General features: G+C 44.2%; 1 protein-coding gene across 14 annotated transcripts in view; it reads left to right on the top strand.

The window, feature by feature from the left end:
• Window positions 1–27,592, top strand: part of C2CD3 (C2 domain containing 3 centriole elongation regulator) — a 122,697-nt gene that overhangs the window by 74,102 nt on the left and 21,003 nt on the right. For all 14 annotated transcript variants that reach the window (XR_011389150.1, XM_002708510.5, XM_070075269.1 and 11 more), the window contains 6 exons: window positions 1,492–1,830; window positions 13,277–13,415; window positions 16,378–16,442; window positions 18,951–19,156; window positions 20,908–21,041; window positions 26,397–26,558. Coding sequence is in view for 13 of the 14 variants with exons in the window: in XM_002708510.5 (XP_002708556.2) it covers window positions 1,492–1,830; window positions 13,277–13,415; window positions 16,378–16,442; window positions 18,951–19,156; window positions 20,908–21,041; window positions 26,397–26,558 (1,045 nt within the window). In the remaining variant the exon portion in view is untranslated. The remainder of the gene's footprint in view (window positions 1–1,491; window positions 1,831–13,276; window positions 13,416–16,377; window positions 16,443–18,950; window positions 19,157–20,907; window positions 21,042–26,396; window positions 26,559–27,592) is intronic.

Genomic DNA, 27,592 nt, shown 5'->3' with positions numbered 1-27,592 from the left:
GTATGCATTGCATCAAGAAGAAAATAAGGGCCATCATTGTGCTGTAGCAGGTAAAGCCACCACTGAACACCAGCATTCTGTAAGGGTGCTGGTTCGTGTCTAAGCTGCTCCACTTCCAATCCAGCTCCCTGCTGATGGCCTGGGAGAAGCAGCAGAAGATGGTCCAAGTGTTTAGTCCCCTGCTACCCACATGGAAGACCTGAAAGAAGCTCCTGGCCCTTGGCTTTGGCTTGGCCCAGCATTGTCCTTCGCAGCCATCTAGGGAGTGAACCAGTGGATGGAAGATCTTTGTCTCTCCCTCTCTTAACTTCCAAGTAAATAAATAAATCCTTTAAAAAAAGAAGAAGAAGAAGAAAACAAGTTTCCTAAAAATAGAAAGAGACTAGAAATGTTCCATCCTGTTGCCATCTGTAAGTCATTAACTCCTTTCCCTGATTGAAATGAATCTAATGAAGCCAACTTTGAGATTCAGAAGGAACTATTAGTGCCTTCTACTTTATAAATAAAATCTCATTTTAATATTTGCCACGCCAGTAAGGATCACATCCTTGGGTTTAAACCTACCACTCGCTGGAAGAGTGATCTTGGCAGGTTATTTAACCCCCCTGAGATCCTGACACATAAAGACTCAGTGAATATTATTTCCCTTACTCTTCTTTCTTGCCTCCTGCTACTGACTCCTACTTTCCTTCCAAAAGACCTTCAGGGTTACTGCCAGAACATATGTTAACTGGTAAGGTGAGGCTAAACTGAGAACCAGGACAGCCTTGTGATGCAGTGAGAGCCTGAAAACAGGCTGTGAGACATGCAGAACAGAAGACAGGCCACTTCTGATTTCATCAAGTCTTTGACTTAACTTAGGCAAGTTGTCTCTCGACGCATGAATCCCTTCCAAAACAGCTCTTCCTGGTAGTAAATTGACTTTGCCTTCAAATCAGAGCTCTCTCTCCTTTCCATTACTAGAGATAGTAGGGCAGGGTGGAAATTCTCACAATGTGTACCAACTTCACAGCTTCCTTCACAAATTGGTGTACTGGGGCTTAAGGACCTATACAGGAGAAAGAACCATGGCACCCATGGTGAGTATTTCCTCCAAAGTTCAAGAGAGTATTTCTTAAAAAAAAGGAGGGGGTGGGGCATGGCTCACTTGGTTAATCCTCTGCCTGTGGCGCCGATATCCCATATGGGCGCTGGGTTGTAGTCCCGGTTGCTCCTCTTCCAGTCTGGCTCTCTGCTGTGGCCCAGGAGGGCAGTGGAGGATGGCCCAGGTGCTTGGGCCCCTGCACCCGCATGGGAGACCAGGAAGAGGCACCTGGCTCCTGGCTTTGGATTGGCACAGCACGCCGGCTGTGGCATCCATTAGGGGAGTGAACCAACGGAGGGAAGACCTTTGTCTCTCTCTCTCTCACTGTCTAACTCTGCCTGTCAAAAAAAAAAAAAGTATTTCTGATTCATGCTTGCCTGAGCTTATTCTCCTCCATCATCTTGCAGGTGTGTATCCTCTGTTTGGACGAAATGCTTCCAACCTCTCAGGAGCTGCCTTACGAGTTCACGTGGTTCTTTCCTCTCTTTCCCCAAACCCTGAGCCTCCTCGTGAACTGGATTCCATGGACTGCAGCAGCCACAGTGAGTCTGAGCAGCTCCCCAGAAGGAATGAGGAGATCCAGCTCACTCCACCTTATGGGCACCCAAAGCTTCCTGTCCCCACCCAGATCCCCTGCAGCAGCACCACTGCTGAAGTGTGCCTGGCTCAGGAGGGCTCTTCTGAATTGGATGGAACTTTTGCAGTCAGCATCCTGGTGGAAAGAGCAATGCACTTGAGCTTAAAAGGTATGCTCTGGTCACTTGTCATGTATCTGGCTTCTCAAGGAATGGTCCTTTCTTCCCAAATCTGTCAAGTTATGGCAGAATCTGCAAGAACTATGAATCAGTAGTTACGGTTCTCAAGCCTAAAGGTTTGTATAATATGAAAGCCTTTCTGAACTTAAAGCTGACCTTATCAGTTATCCTAATGTTGCATATGATGAGTTCACTAGTCCAGAAAGTTAAGTATCAACCTGAATTCTTTTCATTTCTTTCTTCAAATTGTCATCCACTAAATTGTTCTCTTTCTTAAATTCCTCACAGATCTCTTCCTTCTCCATGCCCCCCATCTCAGGCCTCCATTATGCACCCAGGGGTCTGGGTTCTTAACCCTGGTCCACAAGTTCCCAAGAGAACCATGGGTAAAACGCAGGCTTAGTGATCTTGAATAGGAAACTAGTTATATCTTTTGTTGTTATTAACCTCTGATTAAAAGTAAACATTCCCTCAAATTATAAATATAGCTAATAGACTATAATAATAGTAATGGCATATGTTGTTAACACTAGAAATCACTAGTATTTTCCTGTCATCTCATAGTTACTTGAGATATCTCGTAATATCATTTATACTATCATTTCTTTGAAATTGCAGTAGTTATTGCCCACATTTAGGTCATAGATTTTTGTAAGAAATTTGCTTTGTAATCTTTTTTTCTTTAAAAAAAAATTTATTTATTTATTTGAAATGAAGAGTTACAGAGAGAGGGAGAGACAGAGAGCTCTTCCATCTGCTGGTTCACTTCCCAAATGGCCACAATGGCCAGGGCTGGGCCAGACAGAAGCCAGGAGCTTCTTCCAGGTCTCCCATGTGGGTGCAGGGGCCCAAGCACTTGGACCATCTTCCGCTGCTTTCCAAGGCCCATTAACAGGGAACTAGATGGGAAGTGGAACATCAAGGACTTGAATCGGTGCTCATATGGGACTTGCTATGCAACATTGCCAGACCCCGTAGATTTTTTTTTTTTTAAGATTTATTTATTTATTTGAAAGGCAGAGGGACAGGTGAAGGAAGAGATCTCCAGCCACTGGTTCCCTCTCCACAACAGCCAAGGCTGGGCCAGGCCAAAGCCAGGGGTCAGGGACTCCATTCCAGCCTCCCAAATGGGTGGTAGAGTCTCAAATACTTGGTCCATCATCCTCTGCCTTCTCAGGTGCATTATCAGGAAGCTGAATCAAAAGCACAGGTTCTAGGACTTGAACTTGCACTCCAATACGGGATGCAGGCGTCCCAAGTGTTAACTTAACCCACAGTACCACAACACCTATGTACAACTGCAGTACCCTTAGATCTTATTAATAAAACATAAATATTTCTGTGTCACAAAGTTAAGTTTGGTAACTATATTGAGTATCACTGAATTTGTCTGTAATCCTGTGTATTTTACATTATGCATTTTTTTTGACAGGCAGAGTGGATAGTGGGAGAGAGAGACAGAAAGGACATTATGCATTTTTTAAAAGATGTATTTATTTATTTGAAAGTCAGAGTTACACAGAGAGAGGAGAGGCAGAGCGAGAGAGAGAGGTCTTCCATCCGATGGTTCACTTCCCAATTGGCCAAATTGGCTGGAGTTGCGCCAATCCGAAGTCAGGAGCCAGGTGCTTCTTCCGGGTCTTCCACACGGGTGCAGGGGCCCAAGGACTTGGACCTTCTTTACTGCTTTCCCAGGCCATAGCAGAGAGCTGGATAGGAAGTGGAGCAGCTGGGTCTCCAACTGGTGCCCATATGGGATGCCGGTGCTTCAGGTGAGGGCGTTAACCCGCTGTGCCACAGCGCTGGCCCTTGCATTATGCATTTTAAAGAAACACTGTGAAGAGAAGAGGCCCATAGAACTCACCAGACTGCCAGAGGAGTTCATGACACAAAGAGCTGTCCTACCTTTATTCAACCTGTAATAAGATCTAAAATTTTCCCTTTACCGTCACTCTTTTTTTTTGTTTTTCTTAACTTTCAGCTCAATCATCATCATTTACCAGAGGATCTCCCTAACATAAAGACCCATTCCTGGTTGCTCCCCTGGCACTTTTACTCTCTCTGTCATAGTGTCTGTCACACAGCAGTGATATTTATTCCATGGTTTTCTTTTCTTAAGATTTTTTTTATTTATTTGGAAGGTAGAGTTACAGAGAGAGGGAGAGACTCTCCAAATGGCCTCAACAGCCAGAGCTGAGCCGAACCAGGTCTCCCATGTGGGTGCAGGGCACAGGTACTGAGCCATCCTCTGCTGCCTTCCCAGGCACAAGCAGGGAGCTGAATTGGAAGTGGAGCAGCTGGGACTTGAACCAGCAGCCCTATGGGATTCCGGCACTGCAGGCTTACTGCTCCGGCTTACAGCGCCGGCCCCTGTTTCATGGTGTCCTTCTCCACCACACATGAACCGTTCAAGAGCTGAAACTGTGGCTCATTTGTTTATTCATCATGTATCCATTCATTAGCAACAAGACTTAATGTAGTATTTGCTGTTCCCAAGCACCGCTCCTGGTGCTGGGGATAAAGCAGAGAGTAAAACAAAAGACAAAAAGAACAACAAAACCAAAGTTTTACCCTAGTGGAAATTACGTTCTAGGTGAGCTGTATTCATCCCTGTGTCAGCAGCCAGTAAGGGGACAGTATGCATGAAACTTGCACAAGTCATTCTTTCTCCAGGAGTCTTGAATTTCTCATCTGTATATGTCTGATTAACAGTTTGGAGATGTGTCATGTCACTGAGGGATAACCAGGGTCTTGTGAATCCAAAAAGGTCTACGATACCTTTTGGTTTGGCCTCCCTGTTTGACTCCTGTCCTCTCTGTATTAACCTCTCAGACTCTGCCATGGTTCCTCATTGCTTTGAAACATAAAACCCTCATACTCATAGAAACAATTATTTGTCTTTCATTCTTCCTTCTCCCCACTCATACCACCAACAGCCATTTTATATATATATGAAGTCCCAGGATTATAAGCTTTCCTAATAACTCTTGAGGCTCTCATTCATCTCATAACCTTGGTATATCAGAGACCTTGAAAATTTTATCTCAGGATGTAGTCTTCTCCCAGAGATTGTATCAGTCATCAAATTGGGAAACAATTTTTTATTGCCCTGGCTGCTTTGACAAATCTGATTTATAAAAACCAGAATTTCTATTGCTTCTTAGCCTTTTGACTAAGATCAAGTTTAAAAACCAGAATTTCTAAAAGAAAAAAAATCAGTGGATGAGTGAATTTAATTACCAAAAACCTCCTTTGATTTTTCCAAGAATTTTTTTATGCTTGTATGGAAAATAAAATATATTTTAAAAATTGTTTATTTTTATGGGAAATGCCCATATTGCAAACAGCAAAGTATACTTAGAAATTTTCAATTTAAAAACAAAGCACATTTCTATAATAGGACTTGGCAAGGCAATTTGACAATAAATTTATTGAGCATCTCCTATATGCTGAGTTCTATTTTAGTTTTTGGGACTTATATCATTTAATCCTTACTGTAAATGAGATTATAGGTTAAATAGATTACAATACATAATCCTTTTCCAAATGCAGAAAAAGGAGCCCATGAAAGTAAGGTGACCGGAAGTGACACAGTTAATAAGCTCCACAAAGCTGGAATACGAATACAGACCTGCCCATCATCATGGAAATGTGCCTTCCAACAATACCACAATAGAAAGAGTTCTGGAATGGGAGTGAGAAGACTGGGTTCTGGCTCCAGTGGAACCATTAAGTTGATTTGGACATTGAACAAAGCTTTTTTATCTCCCCTTTCTTCAACTGTAAAATGTGGTCATGCAAGACTATCTCTAAGTGTCTCTCCTCTACTTCTGAGAAGGAGCCAAGGGCAGCACGTACCACTGTCTGTGAGTCAGCCACAACTTGCCAACTTCTGTGAAAAACATGTAGATGCTTCCTTGGTGTCCACGTTGGCATTCTCCTTGCCTTTAACTGTGTTTGCCATGTGACTGTCCCTGTCATGCCTTGGAAGTTTCTTCCAGGAGGAAGGAAATGAGCAGTCCCTTTGTGAAAAGCTTCCTGCAAAGGATTCACACACAGCCTTGAAGTAGGAGCTTTGTCCTCACCAAAGCTTAAACCTGAAGCAGCTTTGAAATGCTATGGTCTTCACTATAGTTTTGGTTCTGAAAATAAAAGAACTTCTTGGATACTTTTGTTAGAAAGTGTTCTGGGGAACCATCCTTTAAGAATCAGCTTGGGGTCTGGCATTGTGGTACAGAGAGGGTTAACCAGCATTCCATATGAGTGCCATTTCCAGTCCCAGCTATCCTACTTCCAGTCCAGCTCCCTGCTTGATATGCCTGGGAAAACAGTAGAAGATGGCCCCGTGCTTGGGCCTCTGCCACCCACATAGGAGACCCAGGTGGAGTTCCGGCTCCTTCCTCTGGCCTGGCCCAGTCCTTTTTGGCCGTTTTTAGCTTTTTGGGGAGTGAACCAACAGATGGATGATCTCTCTCCCTTGCTCCCTCCCTCTCTGTCACTCTGCATTTCAAATAAAAAATTAATCTTAAAAAAAAAAAAAAAAAGAATAAGGAGCCAGTGTTGCGGCATAGCAGGTAAAGCCACCACTTTTAACACTGGTGTTAGGTTTTAGGATTTTAGGGTTCAAAGAAGGAGAGAAGGTGGCTAGGTTTTAGGATTTTAGGGTTCAAAGAAAGAGGGCTGCGGCTAGTTAAAATAGAGAAGACTTTATTGTTGGGGGGGGGGGGCCTTAATTTAGGGAGGTAAAGAGAGAGTGGGGGTTGAGCCTGCCTGGGTGCAGGGCAGAGGGTCTGAAACCATGCGTCTTTCTCTGAACAACAAGCAGAGTCCCTTCCAAGTAGCTCGTTGGGGAAGGTGCAGAACACCACATGGACCCTGAAAAGGTGGGTGGGAGACATGCTGGAAGGCTCCTTGTTGAAGTTTGAAGTGCATTGTTTTAGCAATTTGGAGTGTCCCCAGGTGCTGGGTTTTCCAAACCAATAAACATTCACTGGCCTTTAGAATAACTATTTGCTCCCAGTTTCATCAGGCCTGAGGGTTAAGACCCAGTGTTCTAACAACTGGCATCCCATGTGGGTACCAGTTCATGTCCTAACTGCTCCACTTCCAATTCAGCTCTCTGCTATTGGCCTGGGAGAAACAGTGGACAATTACCCAAGTGTTTCGGTCCTTGCCACTCACTTGGGAGACCCAGATAAAGCTCCTGGCTCCTGGCTTCACCCTAGCCTAGCCCCAGCCATTGCAGCCACCTGGGGAGTAAACCAGCGGATGGATGATATTTTCTTTCTCTCTCTCTCTCTCTTCTCTCTCTTTCTCTGTAACTCTGATTTTCAAGTAAATAAGTAAATCTTTTTTTAAATATCTGCTTCAATAGTCCTAAGATCTGTACACCTACATTAGACAATGTACGTGATTATCCTGGTTTTATAAATGGGGCAACAGAGACACAGAGAGGTAAAGGGGTTTGAAATTTTGAAATAATATGAGTTATATTCTATGAAGACCAAAAGCAGCTACAGTATCATCAGCTTTTCAAGGTGCTCGTTAACCCACCTAGGCAGAGAGAGTTAGAGGCCCCTCTGGCTTCCCACACCTGCCTGTGCTATTCACATCATCTTTATCATAGTGGACTAAACTTACCTCCCCGATCGACAATCACTTATGATTCATGTGCATGTGTGACACACAGGAGATGTCAGTCAGTGTTAGCTTACTAGAACTGAACTAAATTTTTATTAAAAGTACAGAATTGGGCATTGCTTGGAGGGGAAATTTGCATCCATTCACTCCAGGCCAGAGGGGCAGCCCTTCTCTGAAGTACATAGAATTAATTAGAACTATTACAGTGGAAAACCTCCTGAGTAGGAGTCAGGAAACCTGACTGTTCCAAATGCCAGTCAACCAGGTGTGTGACGAGCAAGCCTCTTCTCTGTTCCTTGGTTGTCTTATTTGTAAAATAGGGATCAAGGTGCCTATTTGTATGGTTCTCAGAGATGTTACCAGCACAAGTTTAACTTGTAGAAAAAACAATAGTACTTATAAGCCATAAAATGTTACCCAAATATGAGGAGTTATTTTCATCTCTTTGAAACCATTATGCCATTCTCAATGCATGAAACTGCTTTTGATCCATATGTAAAACATAGGAAATTCATTGAAAACACTCAAATGGTAAAATTGGCTCCCCTTGCCTCTTTAACTGCTGTCAGTGTGAGTCCCAACCCCAGGGGAGGTGTGGGTGGCTGTCTTCTGGTCTACTTCCAGAAGTGTTTCAGAAGCTGACCTTTCCCAGAAATGTAAACAAGCCCAGGAGCCTGGGAGAGCCAGGGAAACCTGATAGACCTGCTTTGCCAGGCTGATTTGTTCACCACCTGCTGGTAGGCTAAAAGGAACGTTTCTATTCAAGATTCAGTAGGGAGCAATTTTCTCACAAAGTAAAAATAGTAGTCTTTCTCAAATAGTAGCTTCAAAAATAAAACTCGGGGTGCCAGTGGTATGAGAGAGAGCTGAGTAGTCTTGGTACACATCTTGAATTAGAATTTGATGGTGGGAAGTGATTGTTCATCTGCAGCCCCAGGAGCCAGGATGAATTGGTGTGCCCGGTATGTCACACTAAATCAGTGGCGGAGGCCATCAGAACGCGCAGTTGGCCTTTCTGCAGATCTTTTCCAGAGCTGCCGTGGCAGCTGTTGCTGTCCTCTCCCGATGTACCCTGCAAGCAAATGAGGCAAGAGGCAGCTTGCAGCTTCTCTCTCCAACCCTGGCGGCCGTCTGTCCACACAGGGCAGAGGGAAGTCTGCAGCCCTTAATAAAAGCCTTGGACTACTTTGTGCATCCCTGAAGCTCTCGTAGTGAGCAGGATACGGATTATTAGGCTGTGGTAACTGCTGTGATAGAGGCAGGTTATCTCTGCCTACTTATGGGGTCTGTGACATTTTACTGGAGGAAATCAATTGAGAAGCTTAAGACGTAGAATAGAAAGTGGGGGAGAGATGGTACCGGTGCCGTGGTGCACTAGGTTAATCCTCTGCCTGCGGCGCTGGCATCCCATATGGGCGCCAGTTCTAGTCCCAGTTGCTCCTCTTCTGGTCCAGCTCTCTGCTGTGGCCTGGGATAGCAGTAAAAGATGGCCCAAGTCCTTGGGCCCCTGCACCCTCATGGGAGATCGGAAAGAAGCACCTGGCTCCTGGCTTCGGATCGGTGCAGCTCTAGCCATTGCAGCCATTTGGGGAGTGAACCAACGGAAGGAAGACCTTTCTCTCTGTCTCTCTCTTTCTCACTGTCTGTAGCTCTACCTGTCAAATAAATAAATCAATAAAAATCTTAAAAAAAAAAAAAAAGAAAGTGGGGGAGAGGTGAAATCTGTGGCAGACAGGGTCTAGTTACAGGATACAGAACCCACTTAGCCATCTTGCACAGAAAGGAGTTAACTGTAGAACATTAATGTGCTTCAAGTCAGTGGAAGGACTAGGGGTGGACTCTGGGCTAGACTTTCAGGAGGGAATCAGTAGATCTTTTAAGTTCAAAATTTAGTGCCAAAACTGAATTACAAAAATCAAACTTCCATTGTTACCCATGCTGCAGGACCGGTCTGCTCCAAGGGTCCAAACCTTGGGGCAGAAAATGCAACGTCTCTACAGTCATCCTTGTTATGAGCAAAAACAGAAGGGGAAGGAAGGTGTCCTCTGCCTTCCATATCTTTCCTGAGGGTTGCATCCCCACTGTAGCTTTCAGAGCCTGGGAAATGTGGATTTTAACGCTTTTCATCTCTACAATAAAGGAATGCAATTAAGTAAACGTAGGTAGGGATGGATCCCGAACAAGGCAACCCGCGGAAACACTATATGGTTTCATTAAAATACAGATTTTAAGAAGATAGCTAAGCAGATAAAGGTACTGTTAGCACTATATATTGTACGTTAGTAATGATGGCTACTGTATTTTTAACTTCTGTTAACTGTTGATTCCCTGTTTCTGTGTTATTAGAATCTTCTTTCTTTCCCTGCGCTTTGAGAAACATGCTTGTTAAATTGGTCTGGCCGCCTTGTAGCCGATGGTATTTTGTTTTGTTCCTCATCTAGTTCTTCTCTGAGCCTTTGGTGCTCTTCCAGTTCTGAGTCGCCTCTGCTTCATGGTCAGCCTTTCTCCAGATCACGCGTTGTTGGCCACTCTGGCACATACCTCAGCTCTCGCCCACCAGCGGGTGCCAGCAGATCTCACTTTAAGGCTGTCACCAGAGAGAAGTTGTGGGGTTCTTGTCTTCACGCAAGAAAGAATTCAGGCATGAGACAGAGAGCAAAGTAACAAGGTTTTATTGGGGACAGGGCGTCTGTCAGAACAGAAGGGATGGAGAGAGAGTGCCCAGTCACTCGGACTGGGGGAAAGCGAGGTTACATTGTTAAATGGAGAGAATGTGGCGGGCCAGGCAGGCGGCTCAGCAGAGAGCTGAGTGTGCAGTCTTTGTTTAGACTCCTGATTTTTAAGGATTTTTAAGGGAGTCTCTTTACCCTCTCCCCCTTCTGCAGGACAAAGAGAAATTCCTCCCCAGGTTTGTCACCAGACAGAGGGAGTCATGCTGGCCTGGGCCAAGGGCTCCTCTAGGGTGCCTGCTATGGAGAAGGATGTGTATCAGGCCAGGTAGCTTCCCCGTGGGGGAAGCGGGACCCCTGGCAGGTCATCAGGGTCTGGGCGGGACTTTGAAAGGCAGATGCTGCACTGCCACAGATGTGGGTCTCCTCAGGCCCTTCTCATACACTCATCGGCTGATGTCTAACTTCCTGCCTGACAAGGCTAACGTTCCTCTTCCTCGGCTTCAGTTCTCTTTCCCAGGTTCTCACAAACTCACCATTCCCTTTCCCTGTTGCCCAGTTTCTTTCTCTCTCAATTGTCCTCCGTAAGAAGAACTGGCCTTCTGATCTGATTTTGCACCCTGGGATGCTGGAAGTCACGAAATTACCTAACATGGCAAATCAATTTTTACCAAGATTTGGGGACAAAAATACTGTTTTTAGATCAAATAAATACAAGCAGTCTTCAAAACACTCATGGAAGGGCGGGCATTGTGGCACAGCAGATTAAGCCACCCCTGGGATACCTGCATCCTTTATCGGCTGCCCAAAATCAACGCCCACATCTGCTTCTGATCCAGCTTCCTGCTGACACACACTCTAGGGAGCAGCAGGCGATGGCTCAAGTACTTGGGTCTCTGCCATCCATATGAGGGACCCAGTTTGAGTTTTAGGTTCTTGGTTTTAGTATGGCCCATCTCCAGTTCTTTCAGGCACATTGGGAAGTGAACCAGAAAATGGAAAATATCTCTCTGTCGCTCCCTCTCACTTTCCCTCTTCTTCTCTCCCTCTTTTTCGTTCTCTCTGTTTATCTCTCCTCCCTCTCCTCTCTTTCCCTCTTTCTATTACACTGCCTTTCAAATAAATAAAAGGAAGCAAACTTTTTTAAAATTAAAAAAAAAGCTAATGGAAAATGCCTACTGTAAAGAAGTTATGCACGGATTTCAAAATGTAATATTTTCTCTGGATTGTTATTGCTTTGAGGGGGAAGTTTGAATTGCTCTACTCTAATAGAAATTCTTTTGGTTGAAGAAAATATGGGGGCTAGTGCTGGAGCTTATTAGCAAGTTAAAGTATTGGCCTGGAGTGCCAGCATCCCATGTGAATGCCAGTTCAAGTCCTCGATCCAGCTCCATGCTGATGTGCCTGGGAAAGTAACCGAAGATAGCCCAAGTCCTTGGGCCCTTGCTGCTCAAGTGGGAGACCCAGATAGAATTCCAGGCTTCTGACTTCGCCCTGGCCCAGCCCTTGCCGTTGCAGCCATTTGGGAAGTGAACCAGCAGATGGAAAGCTCTATCTTTCCTTCTCCCTGTCATTCAAAATAAATCTTTTTTTAATATTTTATTTATTTATTTGAAAGGTAGAGTTAGATAGTGAGAGACAGAGAGAAAGATCTTCCATCTGCTGGTTCACTCCCTAAATGGCCACAACGGCCAGAGCTGAGCCTACCTGAAGCCAGGAGCTTCTTCTAGGTCTCCCACGTGAGTGCAGGGGCCCAAGTACTCAGGTCACCTTCCACTGCTTTCCCAGGTCATAGCAAAGAGCTGGATTGGAAGTGGATCAGCTGAGACACAAACCAGTGCCCATATGGGATGCCAGCACTGCAGGCAGAGGATTAACTTACTGTGCCACAGTGCTGGCCTCTCAAAATAAATCTTAAAAAGAAAAGTTCCTCTGGATCACATAAATGTATTTAAGACACACATCTTTTTCTTGTGTTCTTTTGCTTTTCCCTTTATCTGTAATCTTGACATTCAGAGCATTTTAGAACAGAAGTTAGGCCGGCGCCCCGGCTCACTAGGCTAATCCTCCGCCTTGCGGCGCCGGCACACCGGGTTCTAGTCCCGGTCGGGGCGCCGGATTCTGTCCCGGTTGCCCCTCTTCCAGGCCAGCTCTCTGCTGTGGCCAGGGAGTGCAGTGGAGGATGGCCCAGGTGCTTGGGCCCTGCACCCCATGGGAGACCAGGAGAAGCACCTGGCTCCTGCCATCGGATCAGCGCGGTGCGCCGGCAGCGCGCCAACCGTGGCGGCCATTGGAGGGTGAACCAATGGCAAAGGAAGACCTTTCTCTCTGTCTCTCTCTCTGTTACTGTCCACTCTGCCTGTCAAAAAAAAAAAAAAAAAAAAAAAAAACCGAAGTTACCTGTAATCTAGCTAAGCAGCACCATTCCCAACCTCCCTGTACTTTTGGGTCTTTGCTTGAGCTATTCTCTAGTCTAAAATGTTTGCAGAGACCTATCTGCTGCTACAACGGTCCTTCCAAGGCTCAGTTCATAAATGTTCCCCAGCAAGAAGTCACCTCTCCCGTTTCCTTGCATTTTATGGGATGATGGAAAATGCTGGATTGAAAGGCAAATAATAGAACAGAACTGCAAAGGCCTAGACTTACAGAGTCAGAAGACCGGTTATCAGTCAGCTCTGCTATGAACATCATGTCTGACCTTGGGTGAGCTCTGTCTGGGACACAGCTTCTCCAACTGTAAAACCGGGATTACTATACTTATACCTCCTAAGATGTTGTAAGGATTTGAAATAAATGCTAACAGGTAACAAAATATCATGTACTGTGTGCTGGGTGCTATTCTAAGTACTTCACAAGCATTAACTCATTTTATCCTTAAACAATCCTATCTATTCCTATAATATAGAGTAAAAGAACACTGAGGTACTGAGAAATTAAATTGGTTGAGCGTATATTTATGAAATGATAGCATGCTGGCTCCAGGTCCATACTCTAAACTGTGTCTTCTGCTGCCTCTTCTACAGGGTTAATGAAAGTAAAAACTGGGTACTGTGCTGGGAGCTTCTTCCAGCACAGTCTTCTTTTTTGATACCTGAAGGTTCATTCATCCCTGCTATATTCTATTTCAGGGAGCCCCTTGACAGAGCGGAAAGTGCCAGTACCCAGCTGTTGTGTATCCTTTGCAACAGCTGATGAGCCATCACCTATATACACCCCCGTGGTTGGAAACACAGATTCCCCTGTCTGGAATTTTCAACAGCAATCAAGGTTTGTACTTTCTGATGCTCTGTTGGCCTTCCAGAATCTAGTTTTTATTCCATCCAAGTGATAAACTCAGCAAGGAATGTAACAGACACAACAATATTTGAGCAGACCTGGAAAATTCTAATCCAAGCAATTTTTTAATTCTAGTTTTTGTGAATTCACAGCTAATTGTAGCTTGAAAGTGTTGTTGTAGTGTTTTTACTCCTGCTCAATAGAGCTGAAAAATTAATTCAGTGAGGGTTTCTTAGTTGCACAGCTCTGTTCTAGGCACTGGAATTAAATTAAGATCTTCTCTGCTGTTGAAGAGGTCATGGTCTAGCTGGGAGGAAATGCAAATTAAAAATTACAATCAAGTGTCCAAAGAAAAGTGGAAAAGATGCTGATGGAGAGCTCAGAGAAAAAAGGTGATTTAGGACAGCCTGAAAGTCGAGGGAAGGACTCATAAATCAGTCACTGCAGCTAAGCAGTGAAGGAGGCATGTGAGATGCCCATGTGCGAGGACATTCCAGGCAGAGGGCGCTCATCCATGTGAACCGATTGCATAGCATCTCTGGGCCTTAGAATTCTCGTCTGTAAAGCGGAGATGATTTGTTAGGATTGCTGTGAGGTCCAAATTAGAGACACTCAGGAGAATTACCTCATGGTACGTAGTAGGTATACAGCCAATGTTAGACCTCCTATGGACGGTTCCAGAAATGTTTGGCTGCACTTGACGGAGTCTCAGCAGTTACTCAAATAGTCGGTGATTTGTAATTTGAGAAGCAGGCCTCTGTCAGGAGCTAGAACTGCAGTAAAAACTCAGCTCTATCTGTGGTGAGCTAGCGGAAATTAAAGAAATTATGGCCAGCATGGTCCGGGTACTTTATCTAAAATATTAAATCTGTCCCCAATGGCAGGAAACAGTTGAGCCTCTAAGTGGAGGTGATTTGTTCATTCAAGACCTGACATAATGACAAAACTTGACAAATTTTGGTGAAAGGACATTAGCAGGCTTCCAGTCATAACCCTTGACTTCACAGTTGAGGAGACAATCGTTACATAGTTTATTGGTAATAGTAACAGAATTAGAAGAAAAAATGAGTAGTGGTGCCATTTTCAGTTCCTTTGTCTCAAAATTCTTTCATTTGATCCTCCTTGCAGTTTGTAGGTAGGTAATATCCCCTTTAGCAGGTCCAATGGCAAGGGTCTGTTAAAAGTTCATGGAAAGTGCACATAATGAAAAACTTATATGTGGGTTTCAAGATTTTTTGCACCAAAATGGACTTATCTTTTAATTGCATTTTCCCATGAACTCTTTGAAGTACCCTCACAGGAGAACCAGGGTTCAGAAAGTCACTCAGGTGATAATAGTAGAGACAAGCTTCAAAGGTGAGTCTTTTGACTACCAGCTGGAGTACCAGTCTCTGACACAGTAATTCTTTCACTGGAGCACATTAGCCTTGAAGGTGGGAGGCTTTCTTCAGTTCTGCATTGGTGGTGGGAAAATGAAATTAAGCCTCTTGATTTCCCTGGACCTCGATCTTCTTGACCTGCAGCAGTGGTACCTGTTGTAACTTTCCAGAACTTTGCAATTTAAAACTAATCCACTTCAGGGGCTGGCGCTGTGGCGTAGCGGGTAAAGCCACCACCTGCAGCTCCAGCATCCCATATGGGTGCCAGTTTGAGTCCTGGCTGCTCCACTTCCAATCCAGCTCTCTGCTTTGGCATGGGAAGGTAGTAAAACATGGCCCAGTCCTTGGGCTCCTGCACCCACATGGGAGACCTGGAAGAGGCTCCTGGCTTCGGTTTGGCACAGTTTGGGCTGTTGTGGCCAATTGGGGAGTGAACCCGCGAGGGAAGACCTCTCTCTCTCTCTGCCTCTCCCTCTCTTTGTATAACTCTGGCTTTCAAATAAATAAATAAATCTTAAAAAAAAAAAAAAAAAAACTAATCCACTTCATAGAAGGTACATTAGAGGTGCTCAGTGAATTCTACTTCACCTTTATCAGGTATTTATTTTGGGCACTTTATTATTTTGTTGCCTTGCCCTCTGCATGGTGTAGCATTGGAGTCAGGTAAACCGGGGTCACATCCCAGCCCTGGCACTTGCTGACTTTTAGATTATCTTTTAAAAAGAAAAGGATTTATTTATTTATTTGAAAGGCAAGGTTACAGAGAGGAGAGGGAGGGAGGGGGAGAGAGAGAGAGAAAGAGAGGTCTTCCATCCAATGGTTCACTCCCCAACTGGCCTCAGTGGCCGGAGCTGCGCCAATCCAAAGCCAGGAGCCAGGAGCTCCCTCCGGGTCTCACATGTGGGTGCAGGGGCCCAAGGACTTAGGCCATCTTCCACTGCTTTCCCAGGCCATAGGAGGAGCTGGATCGGAAGTGTAGCAGCTGAGACTCAAACTGGCATCCAAATGGGATGCTGACACTGCAGGCAGCAGCTTTACCTGCTAAGCCACAGCACCGACCCCTCTTAGATGATCTTAAACAAATTACTTTTCCTGTTTGAGCCAACTTCATCATCTGTAACATAAGAATAATAATGCCCAGGTCATAGACAGATTAAATGTGTATCTGGCCCAAGGTAGGTACTCAATGAATCTTCTCATACCCCTCCTTTCCCTTCTTACCGTTCTTCCACCTTAATCTATACCCATTCCAGTAAAAGCGTTCATTGCATGTTGAGGAGTTCCCTTCTCCTACTCCTATCCTGTCTTAGAGAAGCAGAGGTTGAATGTGATAAATACGTTGCAGGGGGTGGCATGGGGGTATGCATCAAGGGGGCCTGTTTGCAAGTCTTAGCAGGTTATTTCCCGTCTATGAGCTTCCATGCCCTCATTTTAAGGTGAAGATAAAAGTATATCCTAGAAGATGATCGTGAAGATGAAATAGGGTTGGCAGACTGTGAAATATTCTTCAAATCTGTTTTATGCTGCAGAAGATTCCTACACCAGTGATTATTGGTGGTTTTTCTCCTCAATAGGCTATCGAAAGAACTTCTTCTGGACCCAAAGCAAACCCTGGTCTTCAAGGTTTGGCATAAAGGAGGTAAGAATTATGTTCCATGAATATCTAGCTGATTGTAAAAATGAGGGTACTTGTTGTTGACAGTTTGCCAGTGTTTTTGTAACCAAGTGAAACCATGGCACTGCTGTGCTGGGAATGCAGATACTGGTAGAAGGGTAATCCTATAGAGAGCCAGCTTGTTCCCTTAGGGAATTTCAATACTTAGCAGTCAAATCAGTTTGAGTCCCTGCTAAGTATAGAAACCCAAGTACATTTACATTTTTCCCATTATATCTGTCAACCATTATGATATGTATCACACACTTTATATGAAATTCTGCCGTCTGCTGACTCTGGCTTAAGAAGCAAGACCCGAACAGTTTCAGATGCACACAAGAGTAGAGTCTGACAGCTTATCCTGCCTTGTGTTAACAACGTCCCCGAGGGGGGAGGTGCTGACATCGTGATCCTTGGGCCTCATTTGCTCAGCCACCATTTATAAAGAGACATAACAGCAGTGTAAAGAGCACTGACTCTGAAGCCAGACTTCTGCCCCTCACCGTTGCAGTGTGACCCTGAATGAATGGCTTAACTTCTCTGCTTCAGTTTCCATATCTGTAAAATAGGAATAATAATGCCTGGGGCTCTGTTACCATAAGGTTTGGGGAGAAGTAAATGAGAGCCTCACACTTAGTAAATATCATATCCATTTTAGTGACTGGTGACTAGCAGTGTGCTGAGACATACATCTGTAATCTGGACAGGTGAAAATGTCATCAGTTAAATTTTACAGACATAAAAACTGAAACCCAAGGATGGAAGTTTTGTGACTTGACTAGGGTTGTGTAAGCTGTTAATTTACAGTCAGGATGTGAAGGCATTTCTAACTGGCTCTGTAGCCTTCATTGTTTGTACTTTACCGTGCTGGTCAGACTGGCTGACTCAGAAGAAGGAGGTGGTGAGTTCATCCAGCCATCTCACAGCTCAGATCTTGTCTCACTAAATCCCTGCTGTAAATCGAGCCCCTTTAAGATTTCTGCCAGGGCCTGGTTTGCAGACCTTCAGTTGTTTTAAGTCCCAGTGTTTTGTTTGCTAGAGATTAATTTCAGTGCTAACCCCAAAGCCTCTGAAAGACCCAAGAGAAGCCAACTTCCCTTTCTCTCACCTGCGCCTTCTGTTTGGGAGGGCTGCTGTGAATCTTGTTTGGATGATTAGTTCTGTGCTATGGCCTCGCCTTCACTTAGGGCCCCCACTACTCCCCAACCTCATAAATGCCACAGTAGCTGATCATAAATCCATTACCCCTGATTCCACACAAAGAAAGCCTTTTGGATTTAGCAAGACTCTGCACTCCTCTTTTGCCTTTTCTTCTCTTCTCCCTATAGTCTAAAGACATAGGTTGTCACGCAGACCAGAGCTCACCTTAATTTGGCACCTACTTTAGCAGGAAAAAAAAGAATAAGCTTTGGTCTTATGCAGACCTGGGTTCAAATCATGACTGTGCCATTTGCCAACAGTGTAACCCGAAGTAATTCACTTTTCCTCTTGACTCTTAACTTTATTTATAAAATTAGGATAATAGTGCTTGCCTAGCAGGGCTCCATGAGAATTAGAGATTCTGTATATAAAGTACTTGGCACATAACTGCGGTTAATAAATGGCAAATCCCCTCTCCTCCCCTCCCCTCCCCCAGTGTTAGTGTATGATGCATTTGTGCCACCAGGACCATGCACCAAGAACTACATGACTACAAGAACTCATGACTGCTACTCTTGAAAGTGTGCATTCTTTGATTTATTTAGCAAATGAAAATTCATAGCTGTGTCAATATGGCTCAGCTTTGATATTCAGTATATGAGAATAGAACCAGTGCAAGGTAGGAACTTGTGGAGCGAAAGGGCCCTCCTTGTCCCAGCTTCTTTCATGTCAGAAATAAGAAATAGGGAGCAAAATGAGAATAAAAGTCATCACACAGTGGCTTTCTAATAAAGAAGGGAGTCTTCTCACTTCTCACTAAGGGCAGCCCCATATCTTATAGAGCAAAGCCCAAGCTCATTTTGCACCCTGTAGTGGTTTCCCAAGGGGTTATTTGTCGTTGGTAAGTGTCATTCTGTTCTTACGTATAATGCATATGTATGTCCTACACACTTGGAAAATAGGTATAGATGTCTTTTGGTATAAATAGGAAAGTGCAAATCCCTCATAATTATAATTTTGCAACCCACCGTCCTAAGGAAAATCCTGAGACATGGTAGCCTAGGGGAGAGAACAACGGCTTCTTAAGCTTGGGAATGTTTCCTGATCACCTCTCTCAAGAGGGCAGAGCTCAGTGCTGCCAGTGTTCCCCTGCTGTACAGAAAAGGAATTCATAACAGTTAAAGCCGACTCTGGTCACCAGTCTCTCGCAGTCTCGTTACCTGTCTTCTGTGATAGCTTGGGAATCCACTAAACTCCCCCAGGCCCTTGAGTCACCTTCTCTGTGTTACGCCTCTAATCTCAGTGGCATGACAGGCCCAGCCATACTGTCCCGCTCTTCTCTTTCCCCCACAGATGAGGAGAGGGTGATTGGCTTTGCCTCGGTGGACCTCTCCCCACTTCTCTCTGGCTTCCAGTTTATCTGTGGCTGGTACAATATCACAGACTTCAGTGGAGAGTGCCAGGGCCAGATAAAAGTTGCTATCTCACCTTTGGAGAATTTGATGCGCTTCAAAGAAGAAAGGCAAGCAAGACGTGGGGTGGAGACCACAGGATCACTGGTAGGTATCCTGATTGACACTCCTCACCAGAAAGGTTTCTACTGAGCAAGACGTCTGAGAAGATCTTTTGTGTTTGGTACTTTCCAGCTTATGAAACAAGCTATATATTTGTATCTGGTAACCATCTCCTGACCTGAACAAAGCGATGAAAATGTTCTAGAATGAAAAAGTAGTGATGGTTGCACCAACTCTCAATATACTGAAAACCAGTGAATTGGAACACTTTAAGGGAGTGAATTTTATAATGCTTGAATTATATCTCTTTTTAACTAAAATGGCTGCAGTGTAGAATGTGAAACAATATTAACTGAACTTGTCCTAAATTCTATTGCATTAAAGTCATTGATCTTTGATTAAAAAATAAAAAGAGAGGCTGCCATTATAGTGCAGCAAGTCAGGCTACTGCTTGCAGTACCAGTGTCTCATATCTAGAAGGCCAGCGTGAGTCGCCGCTGTCTGCTTCCAATCCAGCGTCCTGCTAATGCACATCTTAGAAAGCAGCAGATGATGGCTGAAGAACTTGGGTCCCTGCTACTCATGTGGGAAACCCAGATGGAGTTCTGGCACCTAGCTTCAGCCTGACCCAGCCCTGACTCTTGTGGCCATTTGGAAAGTGAACCAGCAGATGGAAGATACCTCTGACTCTTGCTCTCACTCTGCTTTTCAAATAAATGAATAAGTCTTGAAAATAAATAAATAAGGGGAAAAAAGGAAGAGGCAAATTGACAGTGATGAGTTTAGACAACTCTTTTTTTTTTTTTTTTTTTTTTTTTTTTTTGACAGGCAGAGTGGAGAGAGAGAGAGAGAGAGAGAGAGAAAGGTCTTCCTTTGCCGTTGGTTCACCCTCCAATGGCCGCCACAGCCGGTGCGCTGTGGCCGGTGCACCGCGCTGATCCGATGGCAGGAGCCAGGGGAACTCTTTAACAAGTCAAAGGCTGTTTTATTCATATTTCTTTCACTCATGTCTGGCCTAGGATCAGGCACAGAGTGGACATCAGTAAATATTGAGTGAATATATTTATGAGAAAATGAGCAAGAGTTCATCAGTCCCTATTTAGGAAGATCATTTCTGCAGATCAATTCTGGTACTCATAAGACAAGAAACAGCTAGATTATCCCCACATATAAAGTAAATGTAAAATTATGTCTAACCAGCAGCTCACAAGCTGGTTGGAGGAACAAGAGCATAGGTGTAGATAAAGCACTAAAATACAGTCTGATATCATAGTCTGTAAAGTAGAGATAATAGGGTTAGGCACGTAGCCTACCAGTTAAGACACCCGTGTCCCATATCAGAGTGCCTGGGTCTGATACCCATCTCTGGCTCCTGACTCCAGCTTCCTGTTAATTTAGATGCTGGGAGGCAGCAGTGATGGCTCAAGTGACTGAGTCCCTGCCACCCATGTGGGAGACCTGGATTGAGTTCTCAGCTTCAGCCCCAGGTCCAGCCCAGCCTGTGGCCATTGCAAACATTTGGAGCAGCAGATGGGATTGTCTCTCCTGCTCCCCCCACCGCCATGTGTCTTTTCAGCCTCTTAAATAAACAGTGATAATGAGAGTACTTACCTCACAAGATTACTGAATAGTTTAAAGGAGAAAATATATGTCAGTTGCTTAACAGTGTTCATCACATGAAAAGTACTTAGGAAATTATCTTTATACGTACACAATAAACTTTACAAATTATATACCGCTTTGTTCCAAAAGCATGCATGGTATCTGGTATACTGTTTTTCTCATTGCTTCTACAGATCCCAGTGTACAGTCCCTTTTCCTTCCCTGCCTCTGATATGTATGCGCCACTCCCCAGCTGCATCGCAAGATCAACTCCAGACCAGCCTGCTCACATCTCTTCAAAGGAACTTGATTTCTCCTCACCTAGGAAGTGAGTGAGTTCTTGATGGAAGAAATGGGGTCAAAGGGTAGATGTGTGAGAACTGGCTCATCGTCCCTCTCCTTCATTAGAGGAGGAAACTGGAGACAGGGAAAGAGCTTTGTTGATCTACCACAACCTCCCGGGAACCCTAAGATCCTATGAAAACAAAGTTTTCATAAAGATACAATCTAGAATTTTTACTGCTATTGAAAGAATCACTTCAATGCAAGGGACACTTCCCTTTAGCCTTTTTGTCTAAACTCAGTCATCAGCCATGAGAGAAATAAATCTCTCCTTTCCCAGAACTGAAGTGGTTACTTTTTGTAATTTTTGACCCATCCTTTCACGAAGCTGACCTTGGATCCAGGCTAGAGCATGTTCCACCCTGTCAAAGGATGGGATGTATGATTAAGTTTGCTTTTTCCACCACCCCCCTTCCAGGCCCTAGTGCTATTTGGCGTTCTCTCCGCCAGCATCTTTCCCACACCTATCTCTCAGTAGCCACTCCGACAACAGCAGTTGCTGAGTAGACCCTTTATTCTAGGATGGACACTGGGGTGCTGTCCATCTACTTGAAGGTCACTTCAGGGCTAAATCATCTTCACACAAGAAGAAATCTCTGGCCTCTGGATAGAGGGAGCTTTGTGTCTATTAATCATTAGACTGTGGGCTTAGATAATTCTCCTGTTATCTATTTTGTAAGTATTAGTTTGACCCTAACCAGTGAGATGTACAGCAGGATGAGCGTGTCCCTGGTACCCACTGTTTAGTAATTTTAAAAGCTCAAAGTAATGATTTGCCTTTTGTCCACTAAAAAGTCCCTGTGTTACCACTTCAGAAGGACCTCATCAAAATGTCATATTATAATCCACTCATCCATGCAGGGCAAAGCTGTAATTCCCCTTCTAACCACCTCACCAGATTGATCCAGCTCTTTTGGTGGAGTGGCTCTGGGGTTGGATAGCGTTGGAATCCAAGTTGGGCAGCTTTACCACTTACAAGCTAGATGTAACCTTAGGCTAATTACTTCAATTCTTTGAGCCTTAGCTTTCTCATTTGTTAAATGAAAATAATATATTACCTCAAGGTTCTTAGGAAGTATACATAACAGGTGAGAACAGAAATAACTCATTTTTATGTAATTTATACACATATTAGCTGACTGAGTTTTCACAATAACCTTAAGAGAAAGGTTTTATTATTCATTTTACAGGTGAAATGGCTGGAGTAGCACTTCCCAAATGTTTTAGTCTTTGTCCTTTATTTATAATTAAAAAATTACAACTCAGAGACCCATCAACAAATAGATGAATGGATAACCAAATTATGGTATGTCCATACAATGAAATGTTACTAAACATTTTTTTTTTTCACAAATCACTGGTGTAATAAAATGATTCTCAAAATAATTATGCTGAAGGAGAGAAGCTAGACAAAAATGAGTACATTGTATACCATCCCACTGATTTAAAATTCTGGAAAATGCATACTAACGTATCATGACCAAGCAGATCAGTGGTTACCTAGGGATAAGGCAAGATGAATGGAGTGGGAAGGAGGAAGGAGTTAGAAAAGACAAGAAGAAGCTTTGGAAGTGATAAATACATTCATTTCCTTGTGGTTGTGGTTTTCTTGAATATATACATCTGTCAGCACTCACCAAAGCGTTAGGTTTATGTGACAGGTATTACATGTCAGTTCTTAGACATTTCTACTTCATACTACTCCATACTACTTTCTGTACTGTTAAAAATTATTGATGACTCCAAAGAGGATTGTTTATCTGGATTATATCTATCAATGTTTATCATATTAAAAGTTTAAACTGAGAAAATTTAAGAACATAATATGCAAAATAAATTGTATTTCTATACATCAGCAATGAATAAGAAAAAAATAAGAAAACTCCATTTACAGTAGCATCAAATAAAATAAAATACTTAGGATAAGTTTAACAAACGAAGTGAAAAATGCACTTTCTGAAATGTACTTTCAACATTGTTGAAGGAGATTCAAGAAAATCTGCATAAATAGACATACTATGTCCATTCTTAAAATGGCGATATTCCTCAAGTCTACAGATTCAGCACAATCCCTATCAATCCTTGCTGGCTTCCTTGCAGCAATGAGAACGCCGATGCTAATATTTATTTGGCAATGCAGGGCACACAGCAAAACAGCCTTAAAAAGTTTCCAGTTTCAGAATTAACTAGAAGGACAGGTATTTGACTCAGAGGTGAAGATATTGGTTGGGGTGCCAACATCTCATATTGGAATGCCTGGGTTTTACTCCCAACTTCACTGGTAATCCCAGCTTTCTGCTAATGCACACTCTGGGAAGCAACAGGTGATGGCTCACCTCCTTGGGTCCCTGCCACCCACGTGGGAAACCTAGACTGAGTCCAGCCTCCTGGTTCCTGGCTTTGGCCTGGCCCAACCCAGCTGTTGCAAGCATTAGACAAGTAAACCATCAGATGAGGAACATCTCTCTCTCACTGTCTCTCTCTCCTCCCTCTTTCTTCCTTTCAAATAAATCTTTAATGTTTTAAAGAATAAAATGTATAACAGAGAGAGAAATGTCATTAAAGGTGTTATTAAAGATGAAGGCTAGAGCAGCAGTCCATCCTTATCAATTTGAGAGGAAAAATTGAGCTGCTTCGTTCCCTAATTGAAGAGAGCCAGCAGTTAAAATAGCCAATATCGAAGACATCTTTTCTTTTTTTTTTTTTAAGATTTATTTATTGAGGCTGGTGCTCTGGCACAGTAGGTTAACCTCCTGGCCTGAAGCGCCGGCATCCCCTGTGGGCGCCAGTTCTAGTCCCGGCTGCTCCACTCTGATCCAGCTCTCTGCTGTGTCCTGCAGGCGGCAGGTATACCTGCTGTGCCACAGCGCCGGCCCCCAAATACATCTTAATTGGTTGAGCTTACAGAATTCTGACCAAGAAGTTGAAGTAAGTGCCAAAACTGTCGTGCCCAGATCGTCTGCAGACAAGAACAGAGCTTTTGATGGAAACCTTAACTAAGTGATATCAGATCCTGAAGTATTTCTTCAAAACATTGTAATAGGAGATGAAATGTGCCTTAACCAGGGCAATCCTGAAGACAACATAAGCTAACCAATGGCTACTAAAAGAGGAAAGTGGGCCCAGCACCATGGTGCACTAGGTTAATCCTCCACCTGCGGCGCCAGCATCCCATATGGGTGCTGGTTCTAGTCCCGCTTGCTCTTCTTCCAGTCCAGCTTTCTGCTGTGGCCTGGGATAACAATGGAGGATGGCCCAGGTGCTTGGGCCCCTGCCACCCATGTGGGAGACCCGGAGGAAGCTCCTGGGTCCTGGCTTCGGATCAGCGCAGCTCCGGCCGTTGCAGCCATTTGGGGAGCGAACCAACAGAAGGAAGACCTTTCTCTCTGTCTCTCTCTCACTGTCTGTAACTCTACCTGTCCAATAAATAAATAAAATCTTTAAAAATAAATAAATAAAGATGAAAGTACTTTAGTAAAAGCAAAAGCAAACTGACCCAGAGCAAAAGTCATGCGAACAGGGGCCAGCACTATGGCGCAGCAGGTTAAAGCCCTGTTCTGAAGCGCTGGCATCCCATATGGGTACCGGTTTGAGACCTGGCTGCTCCTCTTCTGATCCAGCTCTCTACTATGGCCTTGGATAGCAGTAGAAGATGGCCCAAGTCCTTGGGCCCCTGCACCCACATGGGAGACTCAGAAGAAGCTCCTGGCTCCTGGCTTTGGATTGGCGCAGCTTCAGAAGTTGGCAGCCATCTGGGGAGTGAACCAGCGGATGGAAGACCTCTCTCTCTGTCTCTACTTCTCTCTGTAACTCTTTCAAATAAATAAAATAAATCTTTAAAAAAAAAAAAAAAGTCATGGGAACAGTCTGTTGGAGATTCCCAAGGCATTTTGCCTTTTGACTTTCTGGGGGCTGAAGAATGATAACATCAGCTTAGTAAGAGAGTATTTTGAGAATAAGACAGCGTTTATCAGGGGTCCTTCTCCACCACAGCAATGCTCCTGCTCATTCCTCTGACCAACAAGGGAAGTTTTGTAAGAGTTTTGATGGAAACCATTAGGCTTCCACCTCACAGTGTTGATTTGGCTCCTTCTCATTTCTTTTTGTTTCTTACTCTTAAAAGGTCTTAAAGAGTACCTGTTAAAGACTTAAAAGGTCTTAAAGAGTCCCTCTCTCAGTTACTAACTGGAGAAAAAACCCTCAGTTTTTTGGCAATGGACTCTGTGGCTGATATCACTTGTGTGTTTTGAACATGATGGAACTTATGTTGAGAAAGTTTATATTTTCATTTTTATCTTTTTATTCCACACTTCCAAGAACTTTTTGAAGTCTCCTGTGATTGCCTAGGCCTGGGAATTTTTGGAAGTGGGGGAGGATGTGGAAAGATGACTAGTGGGTAAAGGGTTTATTTAAACATGAAAATGTCTAAAATTGATTGTATTGACAGTTACATAGCTGGATGTACCAAAAAAAAAAAAAAACAGTGAACTGTACATTTTAAATGAGTGAATTGTATCAATAAAGCTTTTTTTAAAAGAAGAAAAAAAGAAGGAGGGCATTTCTGGGTCAAATTCTTCAGTATTGTGTGTGAGATTTGTGCTATAATTAAAAAGGAAAAGCCAAAGCTCAAAAGGAATGATTAAATAGATTAATACACATTGAATTCCTATAAGACTTGAAATACATAAAGGCTCCATACATGTTGTTCTTCTAGTTTCTTCTTTTTTTTTTTTTTTTTTTTTTGACAGGCAGAGTGGACAGCGAGAGAGAGAGAGACAGAGAGAAAGGTCTTCCTTTTGCCGTTGGTTCACCCTCCAATGGCCGCTGTGGCCGGCGCGCTGCAGCCGGCGCACCGCGCTAATCCGATGGCAGGAGCCAGGAGCCAGGTGCTTTTCCTGGTCTCCCATGGGGTGCAGGGCCCAAGCACCTGGGCCATCCTCCACTGCACTCCCTGGCCACAGCAGAGGGCTGGCCTGGAAGAGGGGCAACCGGGACAGAATCCGGCGCCCCGACCAGGACTAGAACCCGGTGTGCCGGCGCCACTAGGCGGAGGACTAGCCTAGTGAGCCGCGGCACTGGCCTCTTCTAGTTTCTTAAGATCTATGTTTTGGAAGTCACTTAGGCTATGATGTACAGAATAGATTTGAAGGGGTGGTTAAGGCTGGAGGCAGAATAATTTGTGAAACATTTATAACCCAAGCAAGAGCTGATGAAGCAGACTGTAGTAGTAGTGGTAGGCTTACATTACCATTTCAGGAGAGTGGTTTGTTTATCGTCACACTAGGATTTTTCTCGTTGGCTGGGATTTATTCGCTGCCTTTTCTCTTTCTGTTTTGGGCAGAAGCGGGACCACAAGAAGCCAGGCGTCACGCCATGAAGAGCACGTGCAGAACATCCGCCGGTTTCATGAGTTCCTGCAGCAGGGTGAGGCGGCCTTGCCAAATGATGACAAATCAACCACATCACCTCTGTCCTCCAACACCTCCATTCTGACTTCTCTCAGGTGAGACTGAGAAAAAACCCAGGAACCCAGGTGGAACTCAAGGTGGAATGGGTGGTGGCCACGTGCAGTGCAACATTTCGTCAGCTTCCACCATTCTCGGAGGTTCAGTAGAAGGTTCTGTGCACCTGAGTGTCAGGTGGGACCTGGAGCTGCATAGACCTCCTCATGGATGAATCTGTCTCAGCTCAGGGTCTTCCATTCCTTTAGAGAGCTCTATTACTGACCCACCTGCAAATACAGCAACTTTAGATGTTTCACTAAAATTTAATAATAACTTCCCTCACATCTGCACTGCCTCAAATATGCCTAATTCTGCCCACTGTCTTTTTTTTTTTTTTTTCAGATTGTATTTATTATTTTGAGAGGTAGAGTTACAAACAGTGAGACGGACAGACAGAGAGAAAGGCCTTCCATCTGCTGGTTCACTCCCCAAATGGCTGCAACAGCCAGAGCTGTACTGATCCAAAGCCAGGAACTTCCTCGGAACTTCCTCCAGGTCTCCCACATGGGTGCAGGGGCTCAAGGACTTGGGCCATCTTCCACTGCTTTCCCAGGTCATAGCAGAGAGCTGGACTGGAAGAGGAACAGCCAGAACCAGAACTAGCGCCCATATGGGTTGCCGGCGCCACAGGCAGAGGATTAACCTACTGCACCACAGCGCCGGCCTCTGCCCACTGTCTTCATCCTCACAGCCGCTGACTTCTTGCAGACCAACATCCATCCTGTTAATACTTTCTGTCCCTCTCTCAGTTTAATTGGCATCCGAGTCAGTCATGATGAGAACTAAGCAGGCCATGAGAGATCAGAAGGATCAACCCTTGGTTATCTAGTGAGGAGTGTGGTACATAAGAATGAATTAGCTTCAGAGTCAAATAGATAGGCCAGACCTGCGGTCCTGGCTCTGCCGTTCCCAGCGTAGAAGATTGCCAGATAATTGTAATGCAGGGTGGCAGAATCTGCTGGTTTCCTGGCCAGGGGTAGGCAGAGGAATGAGTAACACTCTAAGTTGGTCGTGGAAAGATTTAAAGAAGTCA

The sequence above is a fragment of the Oryctolagus cuniculus genome, chromosome 1 (genome assembly GCF_964237555.1).
Source record: "Oryctolagus cuniculus chromosome 1, mOryCun1.1, whole genome shotgun sequence".
Classification (NCBI taxonomy): Eukaryota; Metazoa; Chordata; class Mammalia; order Lagomorpha; family Leporidae; genus Oryctolagus; species Oryctolagus cuniculus.
Note: the sequence above shows the minus strand (reverse complement) of the source record. Positions and strands in the feature narration are given on the sequence as shown.